The sequence below is a fragment of the Cotesia typhae genome, unplaced genomic scaffold (genome assembly GCF_013202065.1).
Source record: "Cotesia typhae breed Kobodo isofemale line unplaced genomic scaffold, CoteBio_Ctyphae contig_59, whole genome shotgun sequence".
NCBI classification, from domain to species: domain Eukaryota; kingdom Metazoa; phylum Arthropoda; class Insecta; order Hymenoptera; family Braconidae; genus Cotesia; species Cotesia typhae.
In genome coordinates, this window is record NW_027423761.1 from 3,464,952 (window position 1) to 3,476,807 (window position 11,856).

Consider the following 11,856-nt stretch of genomic DNA (forward strand, 5'->3'; position numbering starts at 1 on the left):
TAATAAAAATATGCCGATGGCTATTTCGTCATTAAAGAATAAACTTATACTAGGAATTCAAATTGCGCGCGTACGCGCGCTTTAATCCTAACCAATAAGAAATCAGGGTCCATGTTTTCGATACTAAGCTAACTTCATTCTACCATTAATTTTAGTATATAGGATATTTTTAATCTTTAATCTTTTTTAAGTTTACTCCAGCATCAAATGAAATGTGAATAGGGTGCCAAGAAACACTTCTTAGCCGAACACTTTGTATACAAAGTGTCAAATTGTCTCTATATCTAGCCTGAATTAAGATAATTGAAAAACCGCTTACTGAAACCCAGCGATACAAAATGACCGCTGGTAAAATGACTTCTGGCAAAATAAGAAATAAATGTTTAACACAAAATTTTTTGACGCAATGACGCAAAATATTTTACTGTGTATTTCTTGAGTAAAATAATAATTAAAATAATTTTTATAAAATCATATGAATTATCATTTATTTATTTTTATTTAAGACAAAATAAAAAACACGCAGTTCTGCATAAAGCCGCAACAAAATAATCGACCAAAATGTTGCGGGTTTTTCGATAAGTGACTACGGAGAGATAACGAGCGCTGCTAACACTCAATCAGGCTTGCAATTGTAAATGGTTTTGTTTTATAATAATCGTAATCGCAATATAATTATCGTTCTGTAGTTATTATTATTTATCACAGTGTTTTTTATGCTCAATTTTTTTGTTTGAATTATGAAAATCACGTTTTAATCAAAAACATGATTTTCAGGCGAGAGTAGAGCATACCTGCGCACTTCGCGCTCGAGGCATGCAATAATAATAATAATAATAATAATAATAATAATAATAATAATAAATATTATTATTGTTATTACTATTATATAATATAGAGTAAGGTTTAAATAGACCGCGCAATGAATAAAAATATCGCGCATGCGCAGTAAGAACCTTTTTGAAAATTACATATGTGTGTGCAGTTATAGTAAAAAAGAAATTCAAAAAATTATAAAAGAAAATTCGATCAAAAAAACGTTTTCTCGTAATTGAACAAAGAATATTCATTAAAGATTGAAAAAAAAATCCCGTAGATATAATTATATTAAGAGCTATGTCTGTTTAAAATTTTAAAACTATTTTTTTAAGAACAAACAACGAACAAACGATAAATTTGCCGGGTCTATCACGAACAAATGCAGAACAAATGATTTAACAAAAAAGAGTTTAAAAATGTATTCATTTCTACTAACTTAAAGAGCTCTCTGCTGTATTATTACTTAAAAAACCAAACTCAGCCCCCGAAAGATTTAGTGCATAATGACGTCATCCAATGTGAAATGATTAACTGTCAGTCACTTTTTTTTAATAATGACATAATAATGACAACAGGTGCCGCGGTTAACAGATTATGATTATGACATTTTTTCTCAGTGACGCCATTGTTATTATTATTATTTCTTTTCATTTAATATATTGGCGGATTGCGGTCACATGTAAGTACTTTTTATTTACGTAATTAATCTTAATAATATAATTTAAATATTTTTACTAACAATATAGTAATAAAAAAATAGATAAATTAGTTCCATATATCAAATAATATCAAATAATTAAATTTTAATAGTGGAACTTATTCCTGTTTGTTTTCGATTACTTTACATTACGGTTAGGTTTTTATTTTCAATTATTATGTTTACGTAAAATTATTGAGTTTCTCAAATTTCATTCGCGTTATAAATAGAATAATAATGTGTGATTTTCCTTCTATTACAGCTTAATATCCAACACAATGGCCAGTGACAGAGGTAAATAAGCAAAAAAAAAAAAATAAAAAAGTAAAATGATGAAAAACACATATTAATTTAATTAAATTTATTTATTTCAGAAGAATTCAATCGAAATCTCGAGGCGGCGCGAGAAGCAGCGCAGCGTGCTGCTGATCATTATTATTTATTGGTCCAACAGATGAATGGTCAACATTCATCTGTTGAACGAATAAATAATATCAATCAGCAGCCACTGTCCGAAATGCAGCTGATTCGGCTACCACCGCCGCCACCACCAGCTGAAGTACACCAGCCGCAGCAACAAAATCAGCCGCAACAACAACAACAGCAGCAACAACAACAGCAACAACAACAGCAGCAGCAACAACAACAGCAGCCGCAACAACAACAGCAGCCGCAACAACAACAGCAGCCGCAACAACAACAGCAGCCGCAACAACAACAGCAGCCGCAACAACAGCAGCAGCCGCAACAACAACAACAGCAGCAACAACAACAACAGCAGCAACAACAACAACCGCAGCAACAACAACAGCAGCTGTCACTGTTGCCGGAAATGCCACAACAGCCGCCCCAAACTACTCGTATGTTTTTTTATTAAGAATTCACATTAAACATTATTAAATTAAATTTTCCAATTCAAACATAAATAATAATTAATTTCTATCTTTACAGCCCGCCATCTTTCAGCTGGAAAACAGCGAGAGTTAAAGCATGGGGGAGGCAGGAAAAGGCGTGGCTGGGCAAATCGGCGAGGACAAGGGCGTGGTCAGGGTCGACCATACCCCAGGGGGCGGGGAAACCGTCCTATCATTAATTATTATTATTAAAAATAATTATATTTATTAATATAATAATTATTAATAATATTTATATTTTTGCCCTCCGGGCGAAAAGTGGTAACTTTCATCCCGTTGCGCTAAACAAAGTTGCCGCTTTCTGCCTTTGTCGGACAAAATTTAGTATATTACACCCCTTGGGAAGGAAAATAAGAAAAGCCTCAGATCCCATGTAATTGTTAGCCGAGGCGAAGCTGAGGTCAACAAACATGTGATCTGAGGTTTTCTTTTTTACTTCCTAAGGGGTGTATACTATTTTTTTGTCCGACGAAGGCGGAAAGCGGCAACTTTGTTTAGCGCAGCGAGACGAAAGTTGCCACTTTCCGCCCGGAGGGCAAAAATAGTATATTACACACCGAGGGAAGTAAAGTAAGAAATGTCTCAGATCACATGTAATTGTTGGTCGAGGCGAAGCCGAGGTCAACAAACATGTGATCTGAGGTTTTCTTTTTTACTTCCTAAGGGCTGTATACTATTTTTTTGTCCAACGAAGGCGGAAAGTGGCAACTTTTTTTACCGCAGTGGGATGAAAGTTGCCACTTTCCGCCAGGAGGGCGAAAAAATAGTATACAGCCCTTAAGAAGTAAAAAAGAAAACTTCAGATCACATATTTGTTGATCTGTGCTCCGCCTCGGCCAACAACACATGTGTTCTAAGGCTTTTCTTATTTTCCTCACCAAGGAGTGTAATATACTATTATAAATATAATTATTATTGATGATAATTATATAATAAATTTAATCATCACTACTACTACTACTACAACTATTATTATTATTATTATTATCATTATTATTATCATTATCATTATGATTATTATTATTATTAATATAACTATCATTTGCATTATTATTATTATTATTATTATTATTATTATTATTATAACATAATATATAATATATAATTAATCAAATTTGTTTTTTAATTTATTTTACCCGGACTTTAAATTTCTAAGGATGTGGCTACAGGCACCGCAAATGAACGATACGGCTCCTTATACGTGTGGTATTTTTAAATAAAAAATACGAATTTCCCGGTATTTCGTGGCGCTGCGTAGACATACAGTGCCGTATCGTTCACTTACTGTGCCTTTAGCCACATCCAATTTAAGTTCTTCATTGTGTCAAGTATATGTTTATCCGATGTTTCAATCATCATTTCAACTAGATACTTATAGATGCAGTTAGGTGACACTGTATCGTTAACAATCTAAATCGCCAGAAATTTGAATTTTTATTGAGTCAAATATAAATTTATACACAATTCCAGTCATTATTTCAATTTGATATTTGTAGCTACATCTAGGTGGCACTTTATCGTTATCAACATATATATTAAGATTTTATTTATTTATTTTGACGATTTTGAGTGTTGTGAGCATTTCTCAAAACACGCTTTTAGTGTCTATTCAGTTCGAAACTTTACTATCATCTTTAAATGAAGCCGCAACAGAATAAGTTACAGCATTCAAAAACGCGCTTTTTCTGGAAAAATGGATTAAATCTCAAGACTAAGCGCAGTTTGTTTTTACTGTATTTATTTCTGATCTGATGTTTAAATTTATGCGGTAAAGGATATCTTTTGCAAAATGGCGACAGAAAAAGATTCCTTAGTATCCGTAAAATGTGGTCAGCAACAATGTGTCCGCTCTAATAACGGTAGTTTTATCACATCAGATTAGTCGTTAGATTGGTGAACTAAACCAGTACCGTATTAAGAAGAATTAATTTACAGATTTCACCTGACAATTATGAAGTATTCATTTAATAGATGGCAGTCAAATGCTCAAGATTGAATGCAATTGATTTTTGATAAAAATTTTGTGGCCATCTGTTGAATGTACCTTCGTAATTGTCAGCTGAAAATTTTTATTGACTTTCTTTATACTGCACTGGTTTAGTTCACCTGTCTGGTAATGAAAAATTGAAAAGGTTAAATTACCCAGTTCAAAGAGGGCACATTGTCGCCGATCCGTAAAGTGTCCAGTGAACTTGGTTCGACTGAATACGCTCATCGTCTTTACTTAATTATTAAGTGAGAACTTCTATCTCCGAAACACACCCAACCTAACAATTATACTTCGGGCTATAGTGCGCCACCTATCTGGACAAATATTTATTCATAATTAAACTTAAGGTCAGTGTGGCCAGATCATCGTGCTCTTTTCTTACCCCCACTTTGTAGGACACTCATCTGACTATACTAAAAGCGGTACAAAGTGGGGGTAAAAAAATCGCACGATCTGACCACACTGCTTAATGTTGCTTTCTAATGTCGGTTTATGACTCTTATGGTTATGTTTACTGTTATGTTTACAATTGTACGCATTAATTTGATTGTAAATTTTGTCTTGTATTCATTAACTTAAAACTTTTTAAGTAAGTTTATTAGTGGAATTTGAGAATTATAACAATATAACTTGATAATATATATTGATAAATCGTTATTATTTACGTAATAATAATTATTTATCAAAATATTATTATTTCTGTTGTTTTCATTGTCAAATTTTTTTTCATTAACTAACGGTGAATTGTATCTATTCAGCGTTCATAAATTGAAATTTTCTAATTACTCCTTACATAAAGTTTGAACTAAAATAATTTCCGGTTCTAAAAAAATTTCTCTTTTTTTTAAGCTTAAATTTTTCTGTCCTTAGTTTAGTTGAGAAGTAATTAGAAATTTTCTATTTTAAACAATATTGAAAAAACGGTCTGCTGTGCGACTGGCTAAATAAAAAAAACGGTCTGCTGTGCGACTGGCTAAATAAAAAAAAACGGTCTGCTGTGCGACTGGCTAAATAAAAAAAACGGTCTGCTGTGCGACTGGCTAAATAAAAAAAAACGGTCTGCTGTGCGACTGGCTAAATAAAAAAACGGTCTGCTGTGCGACTGGTTAAAAAAAAAAAAACGGTCTGCTGTGCGACTGGCTAAATAAAAAAACGGTCTGCTGTGCGACTGGTTAACTTAATTTAAAAACGGTTTGCTGTGTGATTGATCAATTAAATTCAAAAACGGTCTGTTTTGCGATTGAATAATCTAATAAAGAGTTTTCTTGTGCGACCAATTAAAGAAATAAATTTATTGTGACGTACTTTTTCATACTTAAATATAAATTTTGTTCAAGTAAATAAAATTGACGGTGTAATTGAGTTATTTATTATACCTTAAAATAACTTTATAAGCTTTTATTATTATTATTAATATTAATTGTAAAAATTTGATTAATAATAAAATTTGGGATTTATAGTTGAAAATTTTATTTTTATCCTTATCTTTTATTTTTACTTAACCAATTTTTGTTATTACCTTATTAAATCAAAAAATGATTCCTCTCACAGAATCGGACTATTCTATTATTTCTCGTAATCAAATATTAGAAGATCAGCATATCGATCGATTTGCCTTTCTTCTCCACACGCAATTTAATTATTCTTATCAACCTTCTTTGTATGTGCAATATCCTGATTTAATCGAAAAATTAGACGTCAATCGATTACATATTCAAATTCTACACAGCCGTGACACAGAGTATGCTTTCAACGAAAATGATAAATACAGTACTGATCATTGGGTTTGTAGTTTTTATGATACAAAAAAAATTTATATTTTCGATTCAGCAAATAAAAAGCAACTTCACAAAAGTCATCAGATATTTTTAGAAAAATTATATCCCAGTTTTGAATTTAACGCAAATACGGTTGAATTCCCTGATGTTCAAGGGCAACCAAATAATTACGACTGTGGAGTTTATGCAATAGCATTTGCAACTTCTTTGGCTTTAGGAGAGTGGCCAATAAGATCTTCATTTTTATATGATCATAATCAAATGCGCCATCATTTAATTAAGATATATCAAACTAATAACATATCTAGTTTTCCAAAAATTAATTCTGAAAAAAATTTAAGGAAACCTATTTTCAATGCAATGAAAGAAAAAAGTATGAACATCAATAACTATTGCAAAGTCTTTCCAGTTTTGAATATTGATAAGAAAACGATTACAAAAGTAAATCAAGAGCCGAAAAATTTCAATGGTACAGAAAGTAATTACTCGTCAATTAACATAAGAAAAAGAAAAAACGACACAATGCTGGTCAATGATTATGAATTATCTACAGTTAATATTAATAAAAAATCCTTCATTCAGCAAAATATAGAAATAAAAAGTAGTACAATTACAAAAAAAAGAGATTTACCAACAAATGAACGGCGAAGAAAGATTAAATCAATTTTAAATGAAGAATTGCCAACTAAAAAACGTAGAAATACCAATTACACGTCTTCTTTACCAGTATTGAATGACAAGTATCTAAATATGGTTGCATATGGAGATCAACTGCAGGATGAACATATGTATCAATTTAAATTAATTCTAGCTAATTGTTCGAATTACTACGATCATCGTGATACATTATATTTAGCAAGACCTGAAAATATTGAGCCTGTACCACTGTTAAAAAACCATATTCAAATATTATACAGTACTGATAAACACTGGATATGCACATATTATAATACTAAAAAAATATACATTTATGATTCTTTGAATAAATTTACATTGAATGAAGATCAAACCTTATTTTTGAGACATTTGTATCCTCAATTCAATATCAATAAAAAATCATTAATTTTCATGAAAGTTCAACACCAACGTAATAGCACTGATTGTGGGGTATTTGCCATTGCGTTTGCAATATCTTTATTATATAATCAAAAACCTGAATGCATTGTCTACGAACAGAGTCTCATGCGTTCTCACTTGGCTAAAATATTTCAGACAAATACAATTAGTCACTTTCCGACTACTGATCGCAATATTACCTTAAATTTACCATCTTTAAAAGAAATAATGAAAACGAATCATAAAAATTACAATCAACGAGTTAGTCGCACAAATAAATTATTGCATAACAAAAAAACAATGATACAGAATTTCATCAAAAAGAATTATTGATAAAGCAGTCTGAAATGATAATTGATTCACCGTCATTGCCTAATGATAATTCTTCAGAAAACTCAAGAGATTTGTCTGAAGAGAAAATTAATATCGAAAATGGTGGTATTGTCGAAAATTTAATACCTAAACAGGACTCCAAAATTGATGTCAAGAATCATTTAGATTCGAACTCAAAATCTATTGATAGTAAGAAAATTGTAATACCAACTGATAAGAAAATTCAAAAACAAAAATATTAATAGCTAAAAAAATTGTAGCTAAATATTGTCGAGAAAATTCAAGAAAAAATTTTATTAAAATAAAATCTTCTGAATATTATATTAATAAATTAGTTGCAGTTATTGATGGAAAAAATCTTGTGGAGAAACATTTAGAAGCGCAAAGAATCATCAAATGGTGTATGTGTCAAAGAAAAATATATATGAAATTTTTAACAGATACTTTGCATATTTTGAAGAATAAAGCCGAAATCCATCTTTCACACCTACCTATTGATTCCTTAGAAATGACCATAGATGAATATAAGGCTATGTGTGGTCCACCTCTCCATCACTCAACTACAGAACCTTATTTTTACGAAACGTCATATTCATTTGCAACAATTGAAGATCAAATTATTTCTATAAATAAATTAGGTCAATCTACAAATATACTACCTTTATTAAAAGATAAAAATGCAAAAAAAAGTGGCTTTGCAATAATTACTGTCGAGTAACTATGGAGACGGAAATGTATGTGCGGTATAAAAACTTTCTTGAAAAATTAAGAACACGGAATTTGAATAATTTTCAAGCATTTTTGGATCAATTGTTTATATATCATTCAGTTGATAATGTCGTGGATAAATTAGGTCACTACATTTTTTTGTCTCAGATCTTTTGATTCATGCAATTCAGAGTTATTATGCATTGAGTTATTATCACCTCATTTTCCTTCTGTTCGATATATTAAACAACTTATATACAAAATTAAAAGAAATTTAAATGATTTAAATCATCTAGATAAGGCATTAGAATCTGGCGATTTAGAATTTTTAATAAATGTTACTAATAAAATGAAAGAAGAAGGAAAAATATTAGATGAAAAAGAAGGAGGGTTATGTTTAGATGAAGATAAAATACAGACTGAGAACCAAGCAGCATTCCTGGCCTTTACAAAACGGTCATTGGATTTACCACGTTTTAAATGCATATCCTGTCAAAAGTTAGTTTTCAGAAAAGATGTTACTGAATTAAGTAAATTGCGTCAGCCTATTTCAAATGAAATATGGAATAATTTAATTAACTTTATTAATGAGCAAGATAAAACTATGAACAGCGATTTTATTTGTAACTATTGTTTACGAAAAATTCGCTCGGAACTATGCCTCCAACTTGCTTACTGAACAACATGTATATTGGAAAAATTCCAAATGAAATTTTTGCATTAAATGAGTATGAAAAAGTACTTATACAGCGAGCAAAAGCATTTCAAGTAGTTCAAAGATTAGGAACCGTTGCTAAAAAAAATCTACCTCATACTATGCGAATACAAAAACTCAAAGGTCAAACATTTCATCTTCCCTTACCAATAGAAGAAACACTCAAAAAAATATGTTCTACAACTGATCCTTTGAATAAACATCATGAGTTGTACATTGTAATGCGTAGTATACCTACAAAGTCAAATGTTATATGGGAGAAAATGGTTAGCTTAGAAAATGTATTTAGAGTATTAACATGGTTAAAGAGTAATAATACTCTTTACTCTGAAATTAAATTACCACAATGTCCTCAAAATTTACGTGAATGGTTAGATTCAAAAAATATTTCATTCCAAATTGAAACGAAAGATGATGAAAATTATGAAAATACAATAAACGGTGAAAAAAATAATGACAATAATGATAATACTCCTATCAGTATGGAACAAGAAAAAAATAATATCGTCAGTAAACAAGAGATTCTTGATAACGAAAACATTGAAGAGTTAAGCAATAAGTCAGAAAATAGAGAATATAAAGGATTGAGCGGAGAGAATCATAGTATTACTAAAGACCACAGCTATAGTAAAATGTCATCTGTCAGAGACAGAAGTATAAATTCTGGTGATCATACTTACAGTAAAATATCATTGTCACCAAAAGACAAAGAAACTACTGACAAAATTGATATTCAAGAAAGTAAAAGTAAAACACCACAACATCAAGCTATGATCACTCAAGTATTAAATCCAGATAGTTCTCAATACGCACAATACACTATATATCCTCTTCACGATAAAAGAAAGAACGATACTTCAACAAATATGTATCAAATGTTAAAAATTAATGAAAAAGCATTAGACAATCGATTGAAAACATTAGACTTACAATGTTTTCCAGATTTATATCCTTATGGTAAAAATGGCCAATGTGAAGAAAGAAATGTACCTCTTACTGCTTTCGAGTATATTAAAGCACGGTTAAAATCCGCCGATCCACGTTTTCGCCTGAACCAGCAATATTTGTTCTTTTTATTAAATGACGCTAACATTCGTCAGCTTAGTACAGGTGTTTATCATACACTGAATGTTACAAATGTTCGTGAAAGATACACAGTCGAAAGTTATTTGAAACATCTCAAAGATGGTCAGTTAGAAGCAAATTTAACAACTCTGTTTGCTCGACTTCGAAATTCAGAACAATTTTGGAGTAAGCCTAGAAATAATTTGGCATGTATGACACGTCATTACGGTCCTGCAACATGGTTTTTTACTGTCAGTCCTGCTGAATGGCTTTGGGATGATTTAATTGAGTATATAAAGGAAATTAATACTCCACACTTTGATAAACTATCTGCAAGTGAAGTAATTGCAGCTGACCCAGTATCAGTTTCAAGATTTATTGATAATAAATTTCAAGCTGTTCTTGAATTCATTAAATCAGATAGCCAACCTCTCGGTCCACTTAGCCATTACTTTTGGCGCCGAGAATATCAAGGTAGAGGAATTCAACATTTTCATTTAATACTTTGGATAGAAGGTGCTCCAATAATGGGTATTAACACCAATGAAGAAGTTGTTGAATTTATCATGAAATACGTAACTTGTAAGTTACCAGATAAAAAAATATCACCAACACTTTACAGACGTGTAACTACACATCAACAACACAATCACAATAGTTACTGCTTACGAACAAAAAACCAAAGTCCGGTAAAGTGAGTAAAGCTTGTCGATTCGGATTTCCGCGGCCTGTTTCTGAAAACTTTGTACTTCGTGATACTGCTACTTCAATAGCCGGGCGTAGAAACTTAAAAAGTAAAAGCCGACTGTATGATCTTCCTCGCAATGAAAACGAAGTTAATATTAATGATTACAATCCATCAGTTTTATCTGTCTGGGAAGGAAATATGGATATTCAATTTATCGGAGAAAAATCTACGATACTAACACAATATGTCACAAAATATGCTACGAAAAGAGAAATAACTAAATCATCAGAAACAATTAACGAAATCAACTCAACTAAAACTTTACCTCAGCTTTTGTGGAAGATTGCGTTTCGTAGTTTGACTCACAGAGAAGTCGGAGCTCTAGAAGCTGCTGATACTTTATTGGGTATATCTCTACATGGTACAGATTCAGAAACTATTATGAAATGGTTAGATGTCCGAATGATAAGAAATAGAAAGTTAAAAACCAAAGCAGAAATAGAAGAATTAGAACGTAATGATCCTCAATCAACTGACATATTTTGTCCTTCATTAATTGATGATTATTATCCTAATCGTCCTAAAGATTTAGAAAATTTATGCTTGTATAATTTTGCTAAATGGTACGATACAACTAAGACAGAACCAAAAATAATCTTAATGAGTATTATGAAATACGTCCAGGTTTATTTTTGAAAAAACGGTTGCGAGGTTACTTAATTAATCATTTTAGATATAATATTGCAAATCGTCCAGAGGATTATTTCTACTCATTGTTATTATTATTCCAACCATGGCGTAATACAGATGAGCTTAAAAATGGATTTGGAACTTACACAGAGTCATTTACTCATCAGCAGTATATGCTTCAACAAGCTAATGATTATCATGAATACAATGAAGAATTTGAAAAAGGATTAGAATACATAAAAAAATTGATTGAAAATAAATGTAATAATGACGATGATAATAATGATGATTCACAGAAAAAGTCATCAAATTGTGATGCTGCAGAAGTACATATAATTGCTAAAGAAATTAATGATGCTGCACAAAAGCATGATAATAATAATTGTACTCTAGCTGATATGAT

General features: G+C 30.9%; 1 protein-coding gene across 1 annotated transcript; it reads left to right on the plus strand.

The window, feature by feature from the left end:
• Nucleotides 1-1,794: 1,794 nt before the first annotated feature.
• Nucleotides 1,795-3,465, plus strand: LOC141532423 (uncharacterized). Its single transcript, XM_074250754.1, has 3 exons — nucleotides 1,795-1,810; nucleotides 1,891-2,376; nucleotides 2,468-3,465. The coding sequence occupies exons 1-3, from the start codon at nucleotides 1,795-1,797 to the stop codon at nucleotides 2,620-2,622; spliced, it is 657 nt and encodes a 218-aa protein (XP_074106855.1). The 3' UTR covers nucleotides 2,623-3,465.
• Nucleotides 3,466-11,856: the final 8,391 nt, after the last annotated feature.

Excerpts from the sequence above, each read along its gene's own strand:
- LOC141532423 (XM_074250754.1), top strand. Across the intron at positions 2,377-2,467 it reads ACAGCCGCCCCAAACTACTC|CCCGCCATCTTTCAGCTGGA; the intron begins GTATGTTTTTTT and ends CTATCTTTACAG.